The following is a 12,646-nucleotide window of genomic DNA, read 5'->3' as shown; positions in this document are numbered from 1 at the left end:
GTCTCTTATTCTTTTTCCCACAGAAAGTCAACTTTTTATATAGAAATCTAAAATCGGCTCTAATTCCTTAAATAAGCCTCCAATCGACAAAATAATCAAAATCTGTGATCACTTCTTTTTCCCACAAAAAGTCAACTTTTTATATAGAAATCTAAAATAGGCTGTAATACCTTAAATAATCGACGAAATAATGAAAATCTGTGATCACTTCGTTCTCCCACAGAAAGTCAACTTTTTATATAGAAATCTAAAATAGGCTGTAGTTCCTTAAATAAGCCTCCAATCGACGAAATAATGAAAATCTGTGATCACTTCGTTCTCCCACAAAAAGTCAACTTTTTATATAGAAATCTGAAATCGGCTCTAATTCCTTAAATAAGCCTCCAATCGACAAAATAATGAAAATCTGTGATCACTTCTTTTTCCCACAAAAAGTCAACTTCTTATATACAAATCTAAAATAGGCTGTAATTCCTTTAATAAGCCTCCAATCGACAAAGTAATGAAAATCTGTGATCACTTCGTTCTCCCACAAAAAGTCAACTTTTTATATAGAAATGTGAAATCGGCTCTAATTCCTTAAATAAGCCTCTAATCGACAAAATAATGAAAATCTGTGATCACTTCGTTCTCCCACAAAAAGTCAACTTTTTATATGGAAAACTAAAATATCCCCTGATTTCTTAAAATAGGAGGCTATTTTAATCGACAAAATAATTAAAATCTGTGATCACTTATTTTTTATTAGGAAAATTTAAATCGCTTCTTATTTCTTAAATTAGACTCCAATAGACAAAATAATGAAAACCTGTGATCACTATTTTTGCCACCAAAATTCAACTTTTTATATCGAAAATTAAATTAGCTCTAATTTCTTAAAGAAGCCTACAATCGACAAAATAATAAAAATTTGTGATCACTTTTTTCCAACCAAAAGACATGGAAAACGGCTCCAATTCCTTAAATAAGAATCCAATCGACAAAATAATGAAAATCTGTGATCACTATTTTTGCCACCAAAATTTAAAATTAGCTCTAATTCCTTGAATAAGCCTCCAATCGACAATATAATGAAAATCTGCGATCACTTCTTCTTTTCATCAAAAGTCAAATTTCTATATAGAAAACTAAAATCGGCTCAAATTCCTTAAACAAGCCTCCAATCGACAAAATAATGAAAATCTGTGATCACTTCTTTTTTTCATCAAAAGTCAAATTTCTATACAGAAAATTAAAATCGGCTCTAATTCCTTAAATAAGCCTCCAATCGACAAAATAATGAAAATCTGTGATAACCTGTTTTTCACACCAAAAGTCAAATTTTTTATATAAAAAACTAAAATCAGCTCCAATTAAAAAAGCCTCCAAGCGACAAAATAATGAAAATCTATGATTACCTATTTTTTCCACCAAAATTCAACTTTTTATATAAAAAAACTAAATTCGGCTATAATTCCTTAAATGAGCCTCCAATCGACAAAATAAAAAAAATCTGTGATCACATCTTTTTCCCACCAAAAGTCAAGTTTTTCGCCTCTAATTTCTTAAATATGCCTCCAATTGACAAAATAATAAAAATTTATGATCACTTTTTTCGAACCTTTAGTTTCGTAAATAAGCCTCCAATCGATGAACACTTCTATTTCCCACCAAAAGTCTAAATTTTATTTTAAAAAAAACTGTGATCACTTCTTTTTTCCACCAAAAGTCAAATTTCTATATAGAAAACTAAAATCGGCTCTAATTTCTTAAAAGGCCTCTGATCGAATATAATGAAAATCTGCGATCACTTTTTTCCAACCAAAAGTCAACTTTTTATATAGAAAACTAAAATCGACTCTAATTCCTTAAATAAGCCTCCAATCGACAAAATAAGGAAAATCTGTGATCACTTTTTTTCCCACCAAAAGTTAAATTTTTATAGGGAAAACATAAATTCGCCTCTAATTTCTTAAATAAGCCTCATTTCCCTCCAATCTCTTTCGTGTCCATGCTCTAAAAAATAGTTCAATTAATAATATTTTATTTCTTTATATTTGTTTAATTTTATCTCCAGCTCAATTTCCTTTAAATTATTGAACAAATGAAAGAATCATGATTTCGTTTCAATGACATCATGGCATACCACAACTTCAACATCAACCCCAATTTGAAATTTAAATTTTAAAAGTTTTGCTTAGGATTCTTATAGCTGACCATAAACTTTACTTTCAAATACATCCTTGACACCCACTGTTTTAAGAGAAAACAAAACTATGCAAAACACCACCACCGCCACTGCGAGTGAAATAAACTAGAATGAAATAGATTTGTTTTGTTTACTTTTCGTCAAATGAAAACATTAAAATGCCGGATTTGTTTGGAAACAAACATTGCATAAACAAAAACAACTGAATAACAAACATGTTTCAGTTCCAGGCAAACAGCTGATGACAACAAAATTAAACTCCGGCGCAACTATTGATTTTAAGGGGTTGTTTTGGAAAGAGCATATACAAAATGGAATGAAACACAAAATGCACCCCCAGAGCGCAAGCACTTCAACTGAAAAATACTTTTTGAATATTAATGTCCATACAAGTGCAAGTGATATAGACACGTCAAATAAACAAAAGCGGAAATACGAAAATTAAATTAATAAGAAATTTATTAAAAATATATAGAGAAATTGTGAAAATAAAAAAAAATAATGTTAAGAAAAGTATAATTATTTGAAACGTGTTAATTATTAAATGAAAGAAAAAAGTAATTCTCTTGAATCCTTTGAAATGTAACACGTCTGCTGAAAAAGTTTTCTTCAGCTACGTACTACAACCAACCCACACCCTAAATAAATGTGTCCCAATCTATTGTATATTAAACAATACACTAAAAATAACTTATTTTTCAAACAACAAACAAATTTATTGACTTTTCCGTCTCTGCGGATAAGTGTGTGTGTTTAAAATGATGAAATATAATTAAAATTAATCTGCAAAAATACCAAACAAATAAATCATAATTAAAAAAAAAAAACAACAACAACAATTAATAATTTAAAAGCAAAACTTTTTTGAAAATTATTAAAACGGCACGTTTAATAAATCAATCAATATGGATATAAACTTTTCAATGTTAATACTATTGTGTTTTATATTCTTTATAATTGGAGCAGTTTTTATATTACTGCTGCAATATTATGTGTATATGAAATTCTCCCTACTGCCCGAGGAGACAGCCGAACAGAAGGACATCAATTCAAAATATAAATTACCAACGGTAAGATTTCATATTAATTTACAATATTAAAAAGACAAAACTTTAATTAATTAATATTAATCTCTTGAAGACTCTTCATCAAACTGCTTTGGCTTTTAATCAGTCACCTGCTGCTGCTGTAACCGCAACAGCCACAACAACCTCATCAACAACAGCAGGAGCACCTACCACACCATCATTACCAAATCCCTTGGGTATTCATTTGAATAGTAAAGACGCAGATGCTTCTTCGTTGATATCGCTAAATTTCGTTATGCAGTTCCTATTTCATGAATTGAAAAATTCAAATCGCGTGAGAAAATGGTTTTATCGTAAACTTTCATTGGAATTAGACGAATTGATAGCAAAAACAACAACAGGCAAATTATTCGATAAATTAACGGTATGTAAAAGAAGAATAGTGTAAATAAATGCAGTTATAATTATGACGAAAGCTCAAACGTATTATTTTCGTTGCTTTTTTTTTTTGCTGGTGTCCTTAAAAAAATGACTGGCAAACCTTAAAATTGAAAATATACATGAAAATACATGTTTATCAAGGGCAAGCGAAGTGATATTTAAAATAATTATTACGTGTTTTATTAAATTTGTATTTAATGTAAATTTTTCATTATCATTTTCCATTTTCATAATTAATGCTCATTATCGACATAATTCAAATTAAAAGTAAACACTTAGTGAAACCATCAAGTAGTTCGGTGTCTTGCAATAGTATGGACCGATTTCAGTAGATAATACTTTCTATGTATTATGGTTGGAGTATGCAGAAACTGTTTCGGAGCAATTAGTACCAAATGGAACAAGGTCAGAACTTTTAGACAACTAAGGAAAAACTTTCGAAACTTTAGTTTTTAAAAAGTTTTAAGCTGCCAGCTTAAGTCAAACGTTATAATGATAAAAATATTAAATGTTAATGTGGGGTATGTTTGGTATAGGTGTCTTGTGATCGTCTGGGACCATTTTCATACCACCAATACAGAATGTTACCTCTGAGCGATCATTACCATGATAAAAATATTATTCTCAACATACTGAGTCAGAAAAGTTTGATTTTGCATCTTGAGTCAAACGTTATGATGATAAAAATATTACAGGTTTATGTTGGATCAATTTTCGATTTGTGTGAATTAAATACGTACAGTACAAGTATCTTCTGATTGTCTGTACTGATCAGTAATTTATAATAGAGTTACCTCTTATCATGTGGCATATTCAGATATTTTTGGGACAACGTCTGAACTTTTATACGACTGATGCAAAACTTCTTAATAACCAATTTCTAAAAAGTTTTAAATTGGTCTCGCAACTTGAGTCAAACTTTGTGATGATAAAAATGTTTCGGATTAATATCAGGTCGTATATTGCGATTTCAAAAAAGTTTTGAATTGGTTTCGCATCTTAAATCGAACTTGACAAAAAATGTTTCGGGTTAATATCTGGTCGTATATTCACGGTGTTTTTCAGCCAATGCTACAAAGCTAATCACTACAAAGGAATCAAATATGTTCGTTACAGGTATCTAGAGGTCTAAACAGACTTAAATGAATCATAACAGACAGAATGCTTAAAATATTACGAGTGAAATACTCAAAGACTTTTTCGATTAATTCTGTCTTTAAACAAATCAATTTTGATCGATATAAGCTGAATTGTAATCTTTAGAGAATTTTATATAAAAAAAAATTCCTAAGCCACGATTACAAAACTCTCTCTCACATGGAAATGAGAGAGTTTTATGGCAGTTCTATACCAAAACACGAAAAACACATACTAATCACCGGAGCAAAAAGCATAGCCAAAAGGAAACAATACTACGTAATAACTAAGAATTTAAATTTTACCATCCTAAAAAATATTAAATTGATTTTTTTAAACACATTCCCATAATGTGTCCCAAAAATATCAAAATTAGTTTCATAAAGACACGCAAACCTATTGTTAGAACTTTACCATTTTAACTAATTGAAAAACAAATATCTATAATTTATAATTGTTTAAAATTCTCTATAGAGTATTTATTAATTCCGTTCGATATGTATGTAAGACAAAAAAATATCTATATGTGGCAGGAAAACATTTTCTATTATACAAAAGTATGTAGGTTACTAATAACAATGCCACTATCATCATCATTAACAACTAGAAACATGTAAAAGTGTTGCACGTACATAAGTACATGTATGTACCATACTTTACATACATAGAAATATGTACTCCCATCTATACATACTTATGTACGTATGGATGTAAAACATTATAAAAAAATTAACTACACAAACAAACCCTTATAAGTGTAAATGTATGTTTGTTTGTAGCAAAAAGCAAAAGTGCATCAGGGAACAAAAAAATATATATTAAAATGATTCCATTTTATATTGTTTTGCCAGCATTTGCTGATGATGACCTTTTTCGTATATATTGCACGAGTACGAGTCATAGTTATTTGCGTGTAAATATGTATGTATATGCTATGAAGACCATTCAGATTGTTATTCCATTTTTACTATATATATCTTTGTTTATCTTATTGTCGCCAACATTGATGATGATACCATTCTCATTATCCTTATCGTCGCTGTCGTCCATTTTATAGCAGTGGGGTTACATGATGATACAATGAGTGTTTGCTCTTGTATTTCCATTTTCTATGCATGCAGCAGCTCATTTACTGCTGGAAGTCATGTGTTTTACAATATACTTACCTACACGGAGGGTATTATGCGTTTGTGCTCTTGTTTGTAATGCACAAAAATATTGGTCGGCTTTAAAGTATACTAGTGATGAATTCAGAATCACATCCAGCCGTCTGTTCGGCTGGATGGTTATCCATGTAAACTTTCCGTAAGGTAGCAACTATCAAGATATATTGATGAAATTTTAATTAAAATGGTTAAAATCTGTCCATTATTACACTTCTCCTCAGATCTGGTTATATACTTGTCTGGTTGTATAGGATTTGGGAGTTTTAACTCCAAACTACGTCAAATAAACTAAAATTGGCAAAATTATATTTTATATACGCATATGGATTTTTGCTATGATCGGCCATTAATTGCCCTTAGCTCCAATATAAATCTCCCTTTAAACATCTAAAAATTTACTTATTATAATTTGTATCGCGGTAAAATTCAGCATAAACGTATATAATAATACCTACCTCCTCCTACTTTTTTGAGGATCGGACAATATTTGATTCTAACTTTCTGATAAAGCCTATTTTAGAAAACTACACCCACACTGTAAGATATTATATGGTCGGCTTTGCCCGACTATACTTTTCTTCTTGTTTTTCTTTATTTATATTTATGTTCAAATCGTACAAAATGACAGGAGTTATAATCATATCATTAATTAGTTTGTAACAGTTAAGGGTTCATATGTAAATTGTATTTATGCTATATTGTTACTGACATTTTCAAGAGAAAGGTATTCATTTTAGTTTAACTAGGAAACACCGACATTACATTTACTAAAAATGAAAAAAATGTTTTTTAATATACAAATATAACTAGAGCGAAAAACATCAAAATATGCACTAATCAAGTAAAATATGCTCCAAAAACTGGAAAATATGCCACTAATATACTACAAAAGCCAAATAATGCTACATTATGCTCCTATAGGTAAAATATGCCAAAATTCTAAAATTGGTCTGAAAAGTGTAAATATATTATTTATGAGTCCATATTCATAAGTTCGTACTAAAAAGTTCGAAAGACTGGCTTGTTAGTGGTCTACGTTGGTCCCTCTCATGGTATAGTGTACAGTTGTTGGTCCTAGAAGCAGAACCCATACAAAACTCAGAAGAAGTATTGATAGTACTGAACTTTGTTGATGAAGAGTGTATATCTTTGAAGGGAATGTGATACCCTATAACTGTAACATCTTCATCAAGATAAATTTTTGTCTTAACTTCTAGGGCATTCAAACATTCTCCTAATACCTTTTCGTACACAACCACTTCCCTTTTAATAGTTTTCAACATTATTAATCCTTTAGCTTTATAAATATACAGACAATTACATCTTTTGTTTACAGATGCTGTTGTTGTTTTTTATGTTTATGTAAATTGCTGGTAGCTTTTTTCACCATGATATTTTACACATTCTCTTATTACGTTCATAAGCATTTGTGTCTGTAGGTGTTAATTTGTGACATTAATTAGTCTGGTTATTTACTCATTGTCTCATTTGTTTTATATGAGTTTTTTTCTCATTTGTTTTTCTTTCTCAACTGGTTATTATTGTTGTTTTTATTTATGCACACGTTTTGTTTTATTTCTGTTTTAGATAAAACAACTTGAGTTGGGTGATCAATTTCCGGAGATAAAAACCTTAAGAGTTCATAATGTTGAATTGGATGAAAGTGGCGAACGTATTGAGAATTTAGATTTATTATTGGAAATTCATTATATGGGTAATTTCCGTACATCAATAGATGCCGATATGGTGCTGGGCAAAAAGGGTTCATTGACATTAAAAGGTTAGTTGGATTAATTAATGCAGTAACAATTAAGCTATTAGAACTAAAAATTGTAATAAAATTTATTTTATAGTCAAACAGCTATCCGGCTTAGCACGCTTACAGTTCACTCGCAATCCCTATACACATTGGTCTCTTAGTTTTCTGGGTGATCCCGAATTAGACTTAGCCATCGAATCAAAATATCAAGGACGTCAAATGCAATCCAATATAACAAGTTTAATATCGAATCAAATACGCAAAGCGGTTAGACGTAAGCATACCCTACCCAATTATAAACTACGTTATAAGCCATTTTTCCACAAGACTCCCGAGGAGGATGTGGGCGAAAGTGAGGGTATACAACCAAATGGTGTATTAGAAGTAAAAGTATCGGAAATATCTCGACTCATGTGTCCAGCTCATTTAACAGATATTTATTGTTCTATAACCATGGCTTCGTTGGCATTTGTAGAGGCTCATCAGCAAGATGATCGCCACGTTATGGTTTCTTTAGATGTAGAAATACATAAAGCTAAAAATCAACAAATTGGCATAATATTCAAACAATCTTCGGCCGATATAGTGGAGATAGAGGCAGTATTACCCAACACACCAGCCTGTAAATCGAATCTAAAAGTGGGTGATATTCTATTGGCTATAGAAGGTAAACGTGTGACTACCATACAACAAGTAGCCAAAGTTATTAAGGGTCTTCAAAGCAATAATTTTAGTTTGCGTATTGATCGCGTTATACCGGGCATAATACGTAATGATGCCATTTTAGAGGATTTAGACATTTATGAAGATGTGGGTGATAATAAAAGTGGCTACGGCACTGCTGCCAAACCCATTGACACTATACCCATACGCAGTAGCATCGACAAGGGCACCAGCAGTGAGTCCAGTCTATCAAATACTCCAACCAATTCACCCAAAAAGACAAAACTCATAGCCAAGGCATTAAAGAAGACCATTAGCCGAGATCATAGTGATAGTCTCAAAGATGAAGAGTCCAAATCAAAAGCTAAAGTCTTAGCCAAACAAGCTACTCTACACAAGGTTCCGTCTAAAACAAATTGCGAAAGTCTACTTAGCTCATTTGGTACCGGGGTAAATGATGTGGAACACTATTATCAACATTCTACAATCGATTGTAAATTGGCCACTTTGATTCATATGGAAGATGTTTGCAATTTTAAATTGGATACCCAGTGTCGTTTTTTGAATGTTTGTGTCTATGGCAAGTCTTTGGGGGAAAACCAACTGTTGGGTTTCACCAACATACCTATTTATCAAATATTGGCCGAATGCTGTGAGACCAGTTTGAGTCAATCGTTTAAGACGTATGAATTGAATCCACCCATACCACAGGATTTGTGAGTAGCGAAGAAAAAAAAAGGTATTAAAAATTTTATTTTAATGTTTGGTTTGTTTTTGATTTCAGAAAAAATCATCATTTATCTACCCAATCGGGTTTTAATCCCAATTTATGTTTTGGTGATATATTATTTGCTTTCACCTGGGATGGTAATCCAAATTTAGCAGCCACGGAGACACCCTCAAAACAAACATTGAAAATAAAATCAAAGTAAGTTTTAGCACAACTTCTAGAGAATCGAAAATGAATTTAAAATGTAGGTTATTCGAATCTCAAGTTAGAATTTATGACGGTCGCTTTTGGTGATCAAAAAATTTTACTCCATAATTTACACTTATTTATTGATTGAACTCTCTAAAAGTATGAGATATAAATCAACTAATGATGATTAAATTATGGATTAATAACATAATATGACCCCATAGTAAAAAGTGGGAAATTTAAGTGCAATCTATAATATTCGCATTATACGTCTGTTATAAAATATGCATCTGAAAAAATTCACTGCTGTACAATTGAATCGATTTCACACATGACTAAAACATCCGTACTTCTGTGCTTTTTTTTAAGATTTTTTGTTCAATAATACTATTAATATCTTTCCAAAATTTCCAGATCTGTCACCTCGGTAGATAAAACCGACGATAGCGGCTACTCCGACACCATTTCCATTAAGTCCACTGATACTACAGCCTATCAAACGCGAGCCCATAACTTCATACGCACACATTTTCAACGAGCCACACAATGTGATTTTTGTGGCAAGAAGATTTGGCTTAAAGACGCTGTACAGTGTCGCGATTGTTTCATGTGTTGTCACAAGAAATGCATTAATAAATGTCAAAATGCCACTGTATGCGGCCCGGTAGATTGTTCCTCTGCTCTACAACAGCAACAACAAGCAACCTCAATTGTGGCAACACCCGAATTCATGGTTACCGAAGCCGATATTGACAATGCTTTAGATGCAGAAACCGAAATTGTTTTCAGTGCTGACAATACTGATAAAAAATCAAATGCTACTACACCGACACCCAGCAATTTGGAAGTACATCGTTCAAGTTTGACCGGATTATTGGCTCAGGGTATAAAACGTGTTAATTCTGCTAATAATCTAGCCATACCTGGCATAGTATCTTCTATAGCGGGTGTTACGGGCAATGTCAGTAGTGTGGGTGGCATGACACCGGGTTCGATAGCGAAAAGTTTACCACCAACTCCCCAACATACGCCCTCTAGGTAAATAGTGTTCATTTCAATTTAGTGATATATATTCAAAATTTTATAAAGTTTATTTTACTTTGCATTTTTAGAAAATCATCTGTGATTTCTTTAGGTCCAAATACTTTTGATGTGGTTACCCAACGTTTGGAAGCATTGCCCTCCGATGTCACTAGTTTTTCGACCGAACAAATTATTTCAATTACCGAGCATATAATGCTACTACCTAAGGATGAAGATGTTATGAGTTTGGCTAAAAATGCTAGCAAAAATCTGTATAGTGATTTCAATGGTTCCGAGAGAGTGGATAAAATAAATGCCTTGGTAAGAAGATTTTTAGTCTGTAAGAAATTTTCTTATTGGATTCAACTTTAAAAATATCGTACATCCCGGTTACAATAAGTTCTATATAAAAACTGTCAATTTATCGTTAGGAAAAAAACAATCAGACGTTGAGAAAATAGGCCGCTCATTTCAAGACTATGAGTAATAAATATTCCTATCATCCGATTTAATAATTAGAGAGCTTAATAGTACTTCTTATTGAAAATTAGCTGCAAATTCCTCTCCTATAAAGATCATGCTCTCAGAATATACTATTTTCTTCTGATCAATTTCTACTAAGAGTACTTGCTTTTGATCTTAACACTCAAAATTATTCTCAGACAAAGATCAGATTTTAATATTTGCATTAAAATAATGCCAATTCTTTCCGGTTGATATTTAGCTAAAGTTCACAATGGATATTATTCTCCTACTAATATAGGACTCTCTAAAAGAACTCTTTCTTAAAATTATTATTATTAGAATACTAGAATACTATATTCAATTTTTTTTATTTTTCTAAAATTTCAGCTCTCAAAATTGCGTTTGGCTCTGGACAGTGAAACGGCTATTCACTCGAATCTAACGGCTTCAATGAAAAATGGCAGCACAGAACTTTTGTCTACAACGGAAAATCCTGCAACACAACATCCAAATATTTTAGGGAAATCCGAGGAACGTATTCAGGCGCTAAGTGTAACAATGTTATATTTATGTACTGGACTGCAGCATGCTCAAGGCGTCGCCATGCAGTAAATATAAAGATATGGAAAATTTAACAAAACCACATATTGAATAAATAATTTTTTTAAAAATAAGGCTGAAACCATTAAAAACATATTATGGAATTTTGAAGTAGTCAAATTAAAACATACCAAATCCAAAAAAAATGAAAGAAGTATTATGAAAAAACGACATACTAACTAAAACTAAAGTAGAAAATTAAGAAAAATTATTGTGCAACTTTGTAAGTAACAAGGCTTGATATTTATAATCAATCTCAATAGATTCACAATACAAAAGGGAAACAAACATTTAGTGAAACTTTTGCTTCAGTAGACAAAAATAAACCCTTTACACCCTCAAAATTTAGACAAGGTTGTAACTAATTTCCCATAGCAAGCGTACATACTAAATGAACAAAATAGTTCTTTATTAAAACTAATAAATGTAATCGTATTTAGTACGTACCAGTGAAAACATTTATCTCAATATATATGATGTATGAATTAAAAAATTTTGAAAATGAATGTTTTAATTTAAATTTTTACAACTATTGCACTAGTTTTTATGAATAGTTCTTTTAAAATTGTTTACTAAAAACTTTATTGAAAAAAAAAACATATTCAGAATTTTATTTATAAAACGGCCTTTTTTTAACAAACCAAAAGAAAATATATTTTAATTATTTTTTGAAAATATAAAGTTAGCAGAGTTCAACTTAGTGTTTTAAATACACCAATTATATTTTAATGTTTTAAATTATATATTTATTAAATATAAACCAAACAAGAAGTAAAAAGAGCAAGTGTTAAATGAAAATATTGTTTTAAAACACTTAAAAATAAAAGGAAAAACAAACAGTATTTGATGTTTTAATTCTAAAACGATATGGAAAATCTTTTAAACAAATGATTATGTATTTTATTAGTTTTTAAATATGTAATTGTTATTAACAAAAACTCAATTATGAATTCAAAACGAAAAAAAGAATTATGAGAAAATAAAAACAGTAAATATACACAAGAAGTCAATGTTTTCATTCATTACTTAGTAATAAAATATCTAATTTTATAGTTTACTGCATACATTACTTAGTAACGTCTCTAGCATTTCTTTGCATTACAGAACTATTGATTATCATATTGAAAACTTTATATTCACTGGCCAACAAAGACTACAATGACAATGAAAGCTTTTCCTAGTAGTGGTCACTTACATTTCCTTTCTTCCGTTGTTAATGACGAGATTTTAAAAAGTATATGTAAATGTGTGATGGAA

At 30.7% G+C, this 12,646-nt stretch overlaps 1 protein-coding gene across 1 annotated transcript; it reads left to right on the top strand.

Annotated features, from left to right (window-relative positions):
• The first annotated feature begins 2,435 nt into the window (after positions 1 to 2,435).
• LOC111681098 (PDZ domain-containing protein 8) lies at positions 2,436 to 11,742 on the top strand. The gene is made up of 8 exons (XM_023442824.2): positions 2,436 to 3,258; positions 3,329 to 3,640; positions 7,548 to 7,740; positions 7,814 to 9,098; positions 9,167 to 9,310; positions 9,716 to 10,339; positions 10,414 to 10,645; positions 11,177 to 11,742. Exons 1-8 carry the CDS (start codon positions 3,094 to 3,096, stop codon positions 11,399 to 11,401), a joined length of 3,180 nt encoding a protein of 1,059 aa, XP_023298592.2. The 5' UTR covers positions 2,436 to 3,093; the 3' UTR covers positions 11,402 to 11,742.
• Positions 11,743 to 12,646: the final 904 nt, after the last annotated feature.

Source organism: Lucilia cuprina, chromosome 3 (assembly GCF_022045245.1).
Source record: "Lucilia cuprina isolate Lc7/37 chromosome 3, ASM2204524v1, whole genome shotgun sequence".
Taxonomy (NCBI): domain Eukaryota; kingdom Metazoa; phylum Arthropoda; class Insecta; order Diptera; family Calliphoridae; genus Lucilia; species Lucilia cuprina.
This window is presented reverse-complemented; position numbering and strand designations above follow the sequence as displayed.

Coding starts and splice junctions, on each gene's coding strand:
- LOC111681098 (XM_023442824.2), top strand. CDS start 3,094: ATGGATATAAACTTTTCAATGTTAATACTATTGTGTTTTATATTCTTT. Junction 3,641..7,547: donor AATTATTCGATAAATTAACG/GTATGTAAAAGA, acceptor TTTCTGTTTTAG/ATAAAACAACTTGAGTTGGG. Junction 7,741..7,813: donor GGGTTCATTGACATTAAAAG/GTTAGTTGGATT, acceptor TTTATTTTATAG/TCAAACAGCTATCCGGCTTA.